This window comes from Ambystoma mexicanum, chromosome 1q, assembly GCF_040938575.1.
Source record: "Ambystoma mexicanum isolate Mex_15411 chromosome 1q, UKY_AmexF1_1, whole genome shotgun sequence".
Lineage (NCBI taxonomy): Eukaryota > Metazoa > Chordata > Amphibia > Caudata > Ambystomatidae > Ambystoma > Ambystoma mexicanum.
In genome coordinates this window covers 807,271,076-807,285,979 of record NC_090922.1, presented here as the reverse complement: position 1 = coordinate 807,285,979, position 14,904 = coordinate 807,271,076, and the positions used below count along the sequence as shown (strand labels likewise).

The 14,904-nt window shown below is 44.9% G+C and overlaps 1 protein-coding gene across 1 annotated transcript in view; it reads right to left on the bottom strand.

Annotated features, from left to right (window-relative positions):
- The window catches only part of SHCBP1L (SHC binding and spindle associated 1 like), a 1,561,452-nt gene that overhangs the window by 713,920 nt on the left and 832,628 nt on the right, over nt 1-14,904 (bottom strand). Inside the window, exon 6 of the mRNA XM_069635012.1 lies at nt 5,242-5,347. Coding sequence (XP_069491113.1) covers nt 5,242-5,347 — 106 coding nt within the window. The remainder of the gene's footprint in view (nt 1-5,241; nt 5,348-14,904) is intronic.

The window sequence follows — 14,904 nt, the reverse complement described above, 5'->3', positions numbered from 1 at the left end:
CGTCTGAAGGGGGGGGAAACCCCTCACAGGGCCAGTCAGTGTTGGTGTGTCCGTCTGTGGTGGTTACGGCTGCAGGGCCATGCTCCACAGTCTTGACTCCTGGGCCTGGGCCAGCTGATCAGGGGAGGGATGCAGTCCTGCAGCCACAGGCAGCACCATCACATGAAGGGCCAGGTTCCCTTTGCCTGGGCAGGCGTGGGGTCCTCCAACGCGGTGGCCATGCACTGACTGGCTTTACTGTGTGGGAGCAGTCCATGTATGCTGTTGCACAACAGGCAGCTTCACAGGAAATGTTGGCTCAGGGCATGGATAGGTTGGCCAATTTCATGATCCTCCGGCTAGACAGGTGGAGCACCAGCAGCAGGCATTGCGGTCCACATGCCGCTCACACAGGCTGAACATGCTGGCCAGCAACAGGAGCCGACGGGCAGACCTGAGGGATCTGCACGCATACTTGGCTGCAGAGGGTCAGGCCCACAGAGAAGCCCTGAGGTCGAAGTATAGGTCCCTTAGGACAACACTGGCTGCACTCGAGGCATCCAGCAGTAGGCGGTCTGAACAGCAGTTGCAACAGACTCGTGCCATCACGGAGGAACTGCGTGCATCCCGTGACGTGTTGCATTGAGACCTCCAAACCATCAGGCTACAGCAGCAGGCATCTCAGTCCCGCATGGCCACTGCCATCGAGGACCAGACCCGGACCATATGTGGTGAACCTCCCTTGTCACTTCCACATTCAGATGCACCACCAGAGTATTACGACAGCAGCGACAGGTCTCCTGATCCCTGATAGCCGTGCGGCCCATTAACCCATGGAGTTTTTTATTCCACACATCATCCACACATGTGGGTGTTGGTGTGCATCCTGCACCTCCTCCCTCCTGGGCCCCCCCCGCCAAGACCCACATGGGCAATATTGATTTTTCTCTTTTTTTCTTCTTGTGTCTATTGTGCATTTATGTTACAGTGTGTTGCTTCGTTTGGCATCAAAAGGCATCCACTGCGGTTTCCAGCTGGACCCATGCAGGCTTGTCTCGTGTTGGTACCCTCCTTGTTTGTGCCTTGGGGTCCAGACATGTGCGCCTCCTGCTTCCCCTTTCCATGGGCTTGCAAGGAGTGCATTGTGTGACAGTAACTTACACATTGGCAATGGGCTTCCATGATATCTGTGGGCAGTATCAAGTCCAACATGTGTATACACCCCTAGTGGGAATCATGATTGTTTGTCCCTTTTGGTTTGTGAATTTAGTCCCATAATGTGTTGGTGTGGTAACTTCATTTATTTGCATGGCTGTCTACATTGGTGTTGGCCTTACGGCTGTATACAATATTATGATCCCTTTGGTTGTCTGGGACACATGTATGTCCATGGGTGACATGCGCAAGTCGCTGCACATTGTAGCACGAGTGCAGTTATGTCTGGTCATGGGAGGAGGGCTTCACTGTTGGGTGCTGTGTGTCTGGTATGTTGTACTGGCCAATTGTTGGTCCTGTGTACATTGTTGGGTTTAGTTGACATGGTGGGTTGATTAATGGACTTGGTCCGTTAATTGTTGATCACTTTGTGACAGTGGTGTTATGTGTTGGCCATTTGTTTCTCTCTGCTTGGGAATTGCATGCCATAGAACGTTGTGTGGGACAGGTGTCATAAATTGTGTGGGGGTTTGGGTGACATACCAGCATTTAGATGGTTGCTTTGGCATGGTGGTGGTTGTAAGCTCCTTCTTCCATGAGTCTCTTCTGCAACACGCCAGATTGTGTTGCTTTTAGTGCTAGGGAATGCACACAATGTGGCACTTCCGAGGCCACATTCTCAGGGTGGTAAGGCTTGGATAGATTTTGTCCCTTTGTCGTCATTGATTGTGGCCTGGCATGTGCCCTTTCCACTCCCATGCTCAGCGGCCGTGCATGTGGTTGGGGATGTGGGGGCACCACCATGCCCACCGTTACGCCACGCCACGCCGTGTTGCAACATTGTGCAGGACACATGCTGCCACTATGAACCTGCACACTACTGGTGGTGCATACAGTAGCTGTCCACCAGAGTGGTCAAGGGAGCGAAAGCGTGACTTTAGCACTCCGAATGTGCGCTCCACTATGGCCCTAATTGCAATGTGAGCTGTGTTGTTTGTTACCTTGGGTGGTGTGGTGGGGTTCCGTATTGGCGTCATCATGTAGGTGCTCTGAGGGTAGGCACTATCCCTGTGGAGGTGAGATGGGTTGTCAGTGATGTGGTTTAGTCTGCGTGAGACATGCATGCAATTGGCGGGCCATTTGTACTCACCAATGAGCCATGTGTTGCCATGCCTCCCAGCTTCCACGGCCCGGTGTAGGGGTGACATTCTGTAGATGAAACTATCGTGGGCGGACCCTGGATAGTTAGCATATACAGAGGTGATGATTCCCTTGGCATCACATACAACCTGCACGTTGATGGAATGCCAGTGCTTGCGATTGCGATAGATGTGCTCTGTGGCCCTAGGTGGACGTAGGGCCACATGGGTGCAATCAATGGCACCAAGCACTTTAGGGAAGTGCGCCACCCCATAGAAGTCCTGGACCACGGCCTGCCTTTCTGCGGGTGTTCTGGGCATGTATATGTGCCTGCAGACTGAGGGGCGTGCAGTCATGATTGCCAACACCTGGTCTAGGCATCGTGACTGTGTGGCCTGCGACACACCCGCGACTATGGAAGTTGTCGGCTGAAATGACCCAGTGGCCAACAAATGCAGTACAATGAGCCACTTTTCCAAGGGGCTCAGTGCTTGGGAGCACAGGGTGGGTGATGTGAGGTCCTCTTCCCACTCCCTGACCAGGTCTAAGATGATATGAGGTGGAAACCTATACCTGCCATAGACCTGGTCATCAGGCATCCCAAAAAGGCTGGTCCTGGGTAAGAAAATTCGGGCCCTGGCTCTCCTCCTGCGGTGTCCCACGATCACTGCTGCGAGAAATGGTCCATTCATCGTAGCTGTATGTGCGCGTTTAATTTTTGCGTGCACTTTTATGCATTGGTTTTGGTATGCAGTGATGCTTACGCCTGCTTTCGCGTGGCGTAAGTGTTTCAGAGTTTGCGCGTCTTTTGCCGCACATAGGTGGGCCCTGTTCGATTCCATGAATACGTGGTGTTGGCGCACGTGTGGGCGTTACGAGTATTTTCCTGTGGTACTTCCCCTGTAACACCCACATTTACGCTTGCTGTTCCCCATTCCACGTGTTCCGCCCCCTTTTTAGGTGTGTGCGCTAGACGGTGTGCGCCTTCACTGGGCGTGTCGCGCAAGGCGTTCGTGGTGTCGCAGTGACGTGTTGGACCCGCGCGAATTCAACGCAGGTCTCAGGTAAGCTACGCGCAATGTGTTTTAAGAATCGGTAAACGGTTTACGGCGCAGATTTATTCCATTAATCGGGCCCTAAATTTCTGTCTGGAAAGCTATTAACCGCATTTTGAAAGCTTGGCTCTAATGTCATGAAACCTGAGTAAAAAGGCAACAACGTGATAAGTAGTGGAGATGGGGGGGGGTGATGTCCTTAGAGTGTCAACAAATCAAGCCTGTAATGTGCACACTGCACACATTAAGTGTCCCGAATTGAAGAAATATATTTCATAAGACTGCAAAAATGTGTCAGCTGCTCAGGCCCCAGCCCATTTTAACTGAAAAAATTCAAAGGTTGTGACTTGTTGAGGGTTACTTTTAGACCTCTCAAGTTTACCTTTGTAGTCGAGAGCCACTCAGGCCACTTTTTTCTTTTGTATTTATGGGACTTGTAGTTGTTTCTTTCCTATTTTAAATGTAGGAAAACTAGAAAACTACAGGTCTCAAAATTCAAGGAAACATTTTCCCCTCCTCATGCATGGCAAGGGGAAATGTGACAGCTCTGTTATGTGTTGTTACTGGATGTGTTTTTAATGGCAGTGTTTGTAGTTTTGCCAGAGATCTATCAACACGGACACAATCCGAGCTAACAACATTCTTATTTTTTTTCTTTCAAGAAAACCTTACCTGACTCACGTACTGTTGGGCCTGGAAGGAATCTAATGAAGCATAATTAAAATCGTTAGAAAGGACTCCCATGTGTGCTCTTTTAATACGATTGCAAGAAATGATCGAAGGACAAGCCACCCTGTGAGGGTCTGCTGCATCTGCTGTGGCAAACGTCAGCTCGGCAACTGTCAGAAAGCGAATTGTGCCCGTTGTTGCTTCAATAACTATGTCCGCTGTTTTGTAAAATAATTAAATTAATGAGCCGCGAAGCAGGGCAGGAAGGATTCACGCTCAATGAGGGAGATTTGAAAGACACCAGAACAGACGTACTCTGACCAATTGCACATGCGTTTAAACAGACACGATCTTCACAGATCTGACACGTGCATTGATATCAGCCAGGCCTGCCAAATAGATGTGGGATTTCAAGCTGCATGCGCTTGTTGGAGTGATCCTCGTTTGCCATTAATTTGGGCTGCACAAAAAGCACACTTAAAAAAACGTCCCAATCGCCTAAATTTTGAACCGGCCCACTAATTCATCCATAGGTTTCGGGCCTGGCCGAATGCCAGATAGTCCAATCCAACCGTGCCAAAGCACCCCCTACGGAATGCATGCGGGCCCGACATTAGAAAAGGACTCCCAAAGAATGAAAAAAATGTCAGACGTTGACATACACCAGGGAACCGGGGGTAAAAAAGGCAGGGTGAGATGAAGTGGAAAAGAAACATGTTTTGGGAAAGCGTAATGATAGAGAACTGCCGTACCAAAGGAAATCTTTCTCGTGCATGCAGAAAAGGGACTGAGTTATGGGTGACACCATAGGACGGGGTTTGCAAGCTGTATCTACGCACCACAGCCATGCCTGCCTTCAACATGTAAATGGGAAAACACTGCTGCAGTGCATATGGCTGCGCTCTGGTCCCAAAGGGGGTGTGGGAACCCTCGTACAGTAAGAAGGAAAGGGGACGTGACAGTACTTACGAAACCACTAATGTGTTTTTTGGTGGAAAGATTGTTAAAAACAATAAAAACAATGTATATTTTATAAAGTGCTCCTGCGCAGCATTCATTATGTGAACATCAATGAAGATCCCCTGATGGAGAGATACATATTTTTTCTGGTGTGACTTTAGGATTTCTTAAACAGTTGCATAATATGTTTCTGTTATATCACAACCAAAAAAATGCTATACTGGAAAAAATATTTGCTAATCAGCATTTCCCATCGAAAACGAAAGGTACTTTTATTCCTCACCATGTCTGTTGTCATCATTTTTGCGACTATGTGTGTCACAACTTTTCCAAAGTCTCGTTGACCTTTTCTACGTCTCAGAATTCTTGGGAAAAAAGGTCCATGAGCCCTAAATAAATCAAAAATATACATTGTTATGTACCAAAATATGAGAGAGTTGCAGAAGGCAGCAAGTATGTAGGGCCCTATATGAGAGTGTTGCACAAGGCATCAAGTATGTATGGCCCTTAAGTCTGCGTCTGTTAATGGTATTACCACAGAACAAAGCACCCACACGTAAAATATTTGGATACTGCGTAGAAAATAAAACATTTAAAACTTGGATAAAGTACTTATCCATAGCAATTCTACAATGCCCTATTGCGAAAGTTGACTGAAATTACTAACAGATTTGTTGCACAAGGTCTGAGCGACTTCCCAGGCATGACAGCAAATTGCCAAGTCTTTTTTCTTTCTTGTCTTAATTCCTTCAGAATGAGGTTAGTCAGTCCAGAGAACAGACCTGCTAGCACCTTTAAATTTAGAAACAAAGCACTTATTTCCCAACATCTAAGCAAGCAAGCCTTAAACACTACGTAACATTATTATTTTTTTTTTATTACGAGTATATAATCACCGAAGTGATTTTTACAAGATGAGAAAAAAAACTTCAATTTACAATTTCAAAAAAAAAAAAAAAATCATTACAGAATGGTTGAAGCAGAGAAGAGATCCAAAGTCAGGAGAAGCTGTAGCTAAGGGAAGCATGAGCAAGTTCAAAGACACACCCAGCCCTCCTGGTGAGCGGTCCATCCAATGTCCAACCTCGCAACAGGCAATATTACAGGCAATATTAAAGGAGTAGTTTGGTCAGAAATGTTATTGGCCTAATGGATCGGGCATGTATTTCAGAGCATACATCGATCATTCTTAAATAAATTTCCAATACAACTTACCCAAGTTTTTCTCACTTTTTTAACACATGCGAAAACGACTGCTCGGGTACCGCCATCTAGTGCTTTTCTTATCTGCCTATCTATCGCCCTAAGTTCAAGTGCCCTTGCGGCACTGATTCGGATTGCCCGTCCCCAGCGCTGACATCACTAGACGCCCTAGATGAGCTCCACCTATTCCAATGATCTTAGTGGGCAGTGTAGCCAGACATACCCTGACATCACCAAGGTCATAACGTTATCTAACGCAGAACCAAGAACTTAAACACAAACATCCACAAAAAAACGCAAAACTTTTGTTTCATTTTACAAAACTGATAGAACCATTTTATTTTGAAGAAAACAGCAAGTCGGGAGTGTAACAAGTAGTTTTCATTTTGACACAACAATGAAAATAGTAAAGTCCACGAAAACGTTGTTAAATATTTCGAACACAGTTCATCATAGCTAGCGAACGTCACATCGTTCTCATCTTTGGTATAATTGTGAACGCTGATCTTGCAATGCCTAATCCGATCATCGATCGATTAATCCAAGTCTTTCCCTTCTTCGCAGAAAGTTATGTTCCATGACCGACGAGTAATCTACACACAGCGCTCCATTATAGAGAAATGAGTGCTTTAAAATTGAATTAAATCAACACATTCACATCCGCACGTTTCTAGAACCTATAGGCTGCCATGTTGCACCATGTTACTGCAACTGCGAAAGGACAGATGATAGTTATAATATATATGTAGTTGATCATTATTGTCCAAATATTGTTGAAGAAGCCGTCGGCCAGTAGGCTGTACCCATGACAGGCACACATCGGGATCAGATAACTATGTAAAATCGAGAATGCAAAAACATATTTCAAACCCACTTTATAATTGAATATACCCAGTACAGTCTTTTGTTGGCTATAAATGTAAGTTACAATTAACATGCACAATGTCTATTCTTTGCGTCAAATTTAACATTCATCCGTTCCAACGTTCATCATGTAGCACACAGCACACTTTCCATCCACACTTGGATAAATATTGTTTAAAATGTTGCTTAAATTGTGTTTTGAGATTACATTCTTCCGATGTGATGGAGGACCAGCTGCTTCGAAAGGCAGTTTTCTAAAATAGAAAGTTTACTTTCCGGTGTAAGCTTTCAATATAGTGAATATTATCATTTCTTTGTGGATTTGTGACACATTTGGTCCTTCAAATTCTTAGTGCTGTGGATTCAAGGACACATAACAATGGGACCCATCATCTAGCGTTCACAGCATGCCCAAGTCAGTTTTGTTTTTGGTAACACATGCCACAAAAATAAACAATATTAGTGGTGATCAGTGTACTGAAAAAGAACAAAATATTTCAAGTAAACCACATTTAATAATATTTACTTCAATTTTGATGGTATCAACGTGCCTGTTCCCACTACATAGTTTGTCCGGCAGAATGGCTGGGGCCTGAAGGGATAATAATGAGGGAGAGATGTATAGGGATCATGGAAGAGTGTACAGGCACAAACAGTGCATTTCAGGCGTATGATGAAGTCACTAAGGAGTAGTTTGGAGGCAGAAGTCCCAAGAGAGAGTGTGAAGTCCTCCAATTCAGAAAGGAAGACAGACACAGGGCCAGGGGTTATCCACATAGTGGCAAGGGAGAGAGAGGGAGTCAGAGAGACACCCATCTTGCAGGCAAGACTTTCATAGGAGGAATAGCGCTGGATGGGTATGACAGAGGTAAGGACCAACTCTGGGGAGATCAGGGCTCCTCCAATGCCAGATCGGTTGGTCCGAGGCTTGGAGAGGATCTTGTAGATATCATTGAGGAGGGAGCCAAAAGCAGTGACAAAGCGGGCATTGAACCACGTCTCGTTGAGAGCAAGGACGTCGAGCAAGGAGGCAGATGTCAGTAGAGATTCATTAGCTTGTGTGTAGATCTATTCCTGCAATCATATTGATTTCTACATTGATGCAGGCGCGTCTGGTTGTCATCCACATGTGGGCCTCCACAGTAAGATGTAAATGTGCACAGGCCACCGGCGCATTTTCAGAATGCACACTGGCAATACATATTCCTTCCACCGTTATTTAAAAGCTGTACACAGGAGTTTCTATGCGTGACAAGACAAGGAAGGGGAAGACAAAGGGGAACAGAACAAATGATCTTACTAGGCCTTGTTTTATTCAGATGAAGTGCAAGGGGGATGGAGAGGAGAAGTGCCAGAGGGAGGGAAGGGGAGAGTGTAAAATGCTAGCTCGAGTAAGCGCTGCCGGGATGGCCGGCTCTAAGTAAGTGCAAGCAGGCAGGGGACTTTGGGGCTTGCAGACACAGTCCATAGGGGTGCGGAGGCAGTGCATGGGGCTATTGGTCATGAGGGAGCCGGGTCCCCATAAGCTGTGGAACCGCTAGCCCTATGGGGCATGCATTCTATATAGTAAATACATAACACAATACGCATAAACTTGTTTTGTGTTGGTAATAAAAAGGCTGTGGCTTTTTATTAAACATAATACTACTAAAACGTAACTTCGTATTATGGGTATACCCCAACAAATGGTGTGCAGTGTTTTCTTAGTTCTGTATCTTTAGGCACTTGGGCCAGGAAATGGAAGTTGCCCTTCTTTGCTCACAGGGTGTCCCCAGCGTGAGCTCCCAGGTCCGTGTGTTTGGGACCTGTAAATTGCTGGTGAGCACTCCTGTGCCTGATGGCAGTTTCCTTCCAGGCCCATGCCGCCTATCCTGCTCTTCTTTTCCACGACTTTCATACAACGACCTGTGCTTGCCCAAATGTACCTTTTCCAGGGGTGGGTGGTATCTGGGTAAACGAGACACTTAGGTCAGAGTGTTCTTTCTGCAAGTCTGCTCCAGCCGCTCTGCCTATATAGGGCAAATATGCCCTGGGGCCATGCCAGCATATTGTTACTGCCTCCCCCCAAATGGCTGGCCTGTGCCGACAGCCACTCGCACCTATGTGCTTGGCTTCCTGCCTTTCCCCTCTCTTATTGTTAGAGTATTCTGTCCCCCTTGAGAAGGACGAGACACTGGGGTTTTCAGTGTAGGTGCAACCTGACTGATAGCACGGTTTGTTGTGTCCCTAGTCCCCTCCCTGTCGGGCTCTTCCTGTAAGTCCTGCTTCAGGAGAGAAACGGGGGGGTAGGGGGCGACATGCCTTATGGGCGCCTTTCTTCCCCCACTTGGTACCCCATGGGCTGCCCCTAAGCTTAAGGGCCTGAGCCCTTGTGCTCCATAGGGGGATCCCACTCATTCCGCAGCACTGGTCATAAGGTTCAGAGGGTGGCCAGGTAACCAATTAGCGCAGAATGAAAACATCAGCAGGGAAGAGAGAGAGAAAGCAGAAACGTAAAGGATGGTCTTCAGTTGCTTTCAAAACCTGAGGTGGTCTTGCTCAAGTTTGAGAGAGGCAGGGTGGCTGTTCCAGAGGGAGGCACCAGTCGAGGAGAGAGATCTACCCGCGCGCTCTGCTTGGAGAAGCGTTTGACCCTCAGAGTTGGAGTTGGATGAGCAGCAGGCTCGAGAAGGAAACTGCTTAGGAAGAGAGAGCTGGTTGCAGAGTTGTCCCCGGCCCCAGAAAGACTTGTGGACAATGCAGAGGGTCTTGAACTTGATCCTTACAGCCACTGGGAGCAATTGGGAGATATTTCAGGGGAGGAGAGAAGGAGAGGGTGGTGTCTAACATGACTCCAAGGTTTCTGGCTTGAGTGGAAGGGGAGAGAGGAGAGCCCAGGGAGGGTGGCCAGAGTTAATTGTGGAAAGATCGAACAGCAGTCCTAATTCAAAGATCTCAGTCTTGCTGGCATTGAGACAGAGTACATTCGAGTGAAACACTAATAATCATACCGGCATTTATTGTTGAAAAATAAATCATTTACTTCACAATAAGTAATTAATTAAAAAGCACATTTATTTATCAATTACCTCTCAAGTCACATACTATTTCATTCTTTAGCTCATCCTCTCCCCTGCTAATCTGTCTGCTTTGGCACCGGGCACCTGGTTACCTTCTGATTACGGGCCCAGATCCCTGCCCGCCCAGCCACACACCCGCACTTCCTCCTGGGAACCCTTGCACTTGGGTCTGTATCTGCTACCCTACAGTCCCCTTCCAGCACTTATCAGACACCCGTTGTCTACACCTTATTCCTGCACTTACCACCAGCTGGCCACACTACCTGTTGTTGTTCTATCATGTGTTCAGCACTTTCAACTCCTCCCCTGCCCCTCGCACTTTCCCCCTTCAGGAGAGCCCCTGCACTTGCACGTTCTCAATGTCACTGGGCCTAGTAAGATCGTTGTTTTGTTCTCTTACCTTGTTTCCCCTCCCTTGCCTCATCGCGCTCTTGTGTATGGGCGCGATACAAATACAATATCATATAATTCTTTGTACAATGAAAACTACTTGCATGCACTGTGCAGAAGCTTGAAACTGCCTTTGTTGAACATTGTAAAGAGAGTCACACATTATTTAAATCTCAAAGTCAACCTTTCCACAAGTTCAAGTTTGGGAGGGCAAACCTCTTTTGCAAGGTTACGCGGCACAAGCTCGGCCCTAGAAACATTTGGTTCAATTCCATGCTTTTGCATGGCCAGCACATTCAATGTCAGATCTTTCACAAATTCAAATTCCATCGGCTGGAAGATTGGCTTTGCCACCACTGTTTCCTTCTTTTGGTATACTCCTAGTTGTTACGAGGCATACTGAACATTTCTGCAGTTTTTGCCTCACATCATTTAAATATCGAAGTCAACCTTTCCACAAGTTCAAGTTTAGGAGGGCAAAACTCTTTTGCAATGTTACGCGGCACAGCCTGGGCCCTAGAAACAAAATCTGGTTCAATTCCATGCGTTTGCATGGCCAGCACATTCAATATCAGATCTTTCACAAATTCAAAATCCATCTGCTGGTAGATTGGCTTTGCCACCCACTGTTTGATTCTTTTGGTATACTCCTTGTTGTTACGAGGCATACTGAACATTCCTGCAGTTTTTGCTTGTGTCCTTTCAATGTTTTTGGTGTGTTCAAGTACAGCCAGTCTTGTTCTGGCCTCCATACTGTCTATGCTGAAATATAACCTTTTAGGCCTGTACTTTAGGCACAAATTGTGCAACACCGCTAAATCCCCAGTGTGGCAGAATTGGGTGAGTCCTCATGTCTTTTGAAATCATTTTGTCTTCTGAAGTGCTGGGTGAGGCGGGGAGCCTTAAACCGACCACCTTTTCTTATGCTTCTCCTCCTTGCTCAATGGTCCATGTGCACATTCATGGAAATGTTTGTTTTTTCTTGCCAAGAGTGTACGTTAGAACAATGGCGCATCACTGAACGCCATTTTTCAAGTAGAATATCAACAAATCCTTCACAAGTTTTTGAGCTCCACCAAAACTTTTTGCTTACAGACTGTGGCCAATTTAATATGTTTTCTATGGCCTTTTTTCCAGCAGCTATAATTTGTTTCAAAATGGATTTTGCTACGTGCCATACATCATATGGATGTTTTATGTTTGGGAACTGCTCTCGCATGGCCTTGGCAATTGAAACGTGCCTGTCAGTGGCTATCAGGTCTATGTGCAGTCCTCTCGATTGCAGAAGTTGAATGGATTTGATGAAACTATATTTTTCCATGGCAACAGAAGATGTACATTCAGTTACCTGCACAACCACCAAACTCACTATTCTTTTGGTTTCCATGTCTTGTAAGTGCAGTATTTAGCAGAAATACCAGGACTGTCGCACTGTCCATCATCAGCAAGCCAGAGCCTTTTTCCAGCGAGAGCATTGTCGATTGACAACTGTTCGAGTGTCCATACCTGGCTTATAGCAGGGGAACAAGAAATCCTTCTGATATTTGTAGTTTGGGGTTTTTGAAAGGAACTGGAGTCCCACAAAGTTGGAAAAACGTGAAAGTGTACTGAAAGTTGATCCGCAAAACAACAATGTAGATGAGCAAAGTACATTTCAAGCAGGCACTTTTGCAAGTATCGGTTAAGCAGACCATGCAATTGAGTTATGGTGCTGTACACAGTTACCCTTAATCTGCACTTTGGTGCCTTTAACTAAACGAATAAACTCCAACAATGGCTCCCCACAAATACTCTGACGCAATGTATGATCGCATTTAACCATTTTCCTGATCTCGAACAGGCAGAAGTTGAATGTAATGTATTTTGGTTCCTTTAATAGCCAATCGTCTAGAGGTAAAGTGCATTGCGATTGCATTGAGGTGGATAAGTCCTCAACGCTAGGAAGAGTGTAGTCCACATCACGAGCACAATCGTCAATTAGTGGCAAAGATGCTTCAGTTATTTCTGTGTGTGATACTTCCGAAATGTCCACATGTATTGGGTAAACAGGTAACATGTTTAGCTTCCTAGAAATAATTTGTTTATAGCGTGTTGATTGTGTAGGTGGTTCTACAGGCAATTCAGCAACATCTGCTGTGTTGTCCGTCTCTTCTGTTTGACGTTATTGGTGTAACAATGATCCAGGCATAATTTCCATATGTCACTGCTGACATTGAATTCAAATTCCGGCCACTAGGCTGCTGTATCACGACACTGAATCTTGAGTGAACCATGCTCAGCCTCAACATGTAGCTGCTCCCAAGTCATGTCTGTTTGGCAACCAACATCATTGGTTAAGCTTGTTGTCTGAGACTTTATGCTCCTCTTCGTCCTAGGCCTCTAATTTAAGAGAAAATAAACATGCTTAATTTATAGCACACACAGAATACATCAATTACAACTTGAAAATGTATTATCAATGGAGTAAGTCCTAAATTCAGCAACATCTGCTGTGTTGTCCGTCTCTTCTGTTTGACGTTATTGGTGTAACAATGATCCAGGCATAATTTCCATATGTCACTGCTGACATTGAATTCAAATTCCGGCCACTAGGCTGCTGTATCACGACACTGAATCTTGAGTGAACCATGCTCAGTCTCAACATGCAGCTGCTCCCAAGTCATGTCTGTTTGGCAACCAACATCATTGGTTAAGCTTGTTGTCTGAGACTTTATGCTCCTCTTAGTCCTAGGCCTCTAATTTAAGAGAAAATAAACATGCTTAATTTATAGCACATACACAGAATATATCAATTACAACTTGAAAATGTATTATCAATGGAGTAAGTCCTAAATAAATAATTTTTGTTTAAAAACCTTTATGTCATGTACCCTTTTTGCAGAAACTGTCAAATTGGATTTGGCGACCACCAGACCAAGCTGAAACACACAATTTTTAAATTGTATTAAGCTTGACATTTGCTCTTCTACCTAAATAATCATTTATCCCTACATCAAAATATCATTACGGAAGCAACTAAAACATATTAAATATTACTTTAATGTAAAAATGGATTATACATTATATTTTACAATATTATACATATACCTCTTGTCCTCGTGTGTCTTCAATTTCAGCCACTTTAGTCCTTGTACATAATAAATTCCAAGAAAATTTAATACATTTTCAAATAACGTAATGTTAAAAGCTTAAGATCTCACAAACTATATCTTGAGAAAGTGGTTTTAATGGGTTGGCGACCTTGCAATATGAGTTAAACCCTATAAAAAATTAAGTTTAATCCTCCAATAAACATTTTTAAATTAATAATAATGTGGAGTCAAACTGTTTCTGTATGTGTAACAGTTTTAAAATGCATATATGAAAACTGTACCCGATAACCTTCAGAGATGTCGCAGGGAGTTGGTTCGAAAACATATTGATTAAACTGTGTCCCCTTTCATGCCTTGTAATGTTATTTTGTTTCATCTATTCCATTGATCGCTAAACAGCTAAAGTTTCTGAACTAAAAGAAACAATTAATATGGTGAAAGGATCTATGCTATTTAGTGACAAAGTACATTTTTCTGAAGGTTTACTTTCATATGCATGTGTTTCTGTGATAAATACAGCAAGGTTGCTAATGTAATGCTTTGCAATTTGCTGACAGTATTGCAAATCAGCATAAAAATATTGCAACTTAAATGTAAAAAACATATTGTTCATCTACCACCATTAGTATAAATCAATACATTTTCACTTCTATTACCTCATTCTCCGGACTGGTTGTAGTAGAAGAAGGAACAAGTTATTTACCTGTAACTGTTATCCAGCATGGGTCTGGCATGAATTCACATGCTCATGAATATTCATCGTCATCAGACACGGTAAAAGAAAAAACTGTTTCAGTTTTGTTTCTGAACTGTCTTACTCCTTTAAACCAATCACTGAGCTCTGGGTTATACTGCCCCAGCCAATGACTGCCCTCTACCTAAGCCCCTCCCCAGGCAGCCATCTTCAGATTTGGTAGAATGTAAAGTGGCAGTAAGACCAAGAGAAGAGCCGCAGAGGGGTAGGCGGGAGGGTTCGCATGCGAATCCATGCCAGACCCATGCTGGGGAACAACAGTTACAGGTAAGTAACTTGTTCCTTCTCCAGCATGGGGTCTGGCATGGATTCACATGCTCATGAATAAAGAATACATAGCAGTACACCCATGCACAACCACGGGAGGTGGCAAGGCTCAACAGAAACAATTACTCTTACCTCCTCACCAGGCTCACCTTCAAGCGAACAGGTGTGCAGCACTGCTTGGCCGACTCTGGACTCCTCCCTGGAATCCCTGTTGACGCAGTAGTACTTTGTGAAGGTGTGCGTCAACCTCCACGTAGCAGCCCTGCAAATGTCCAGCAGGGGCACACCAGACAGGAACGCCGTCGTAGCAGTGATTG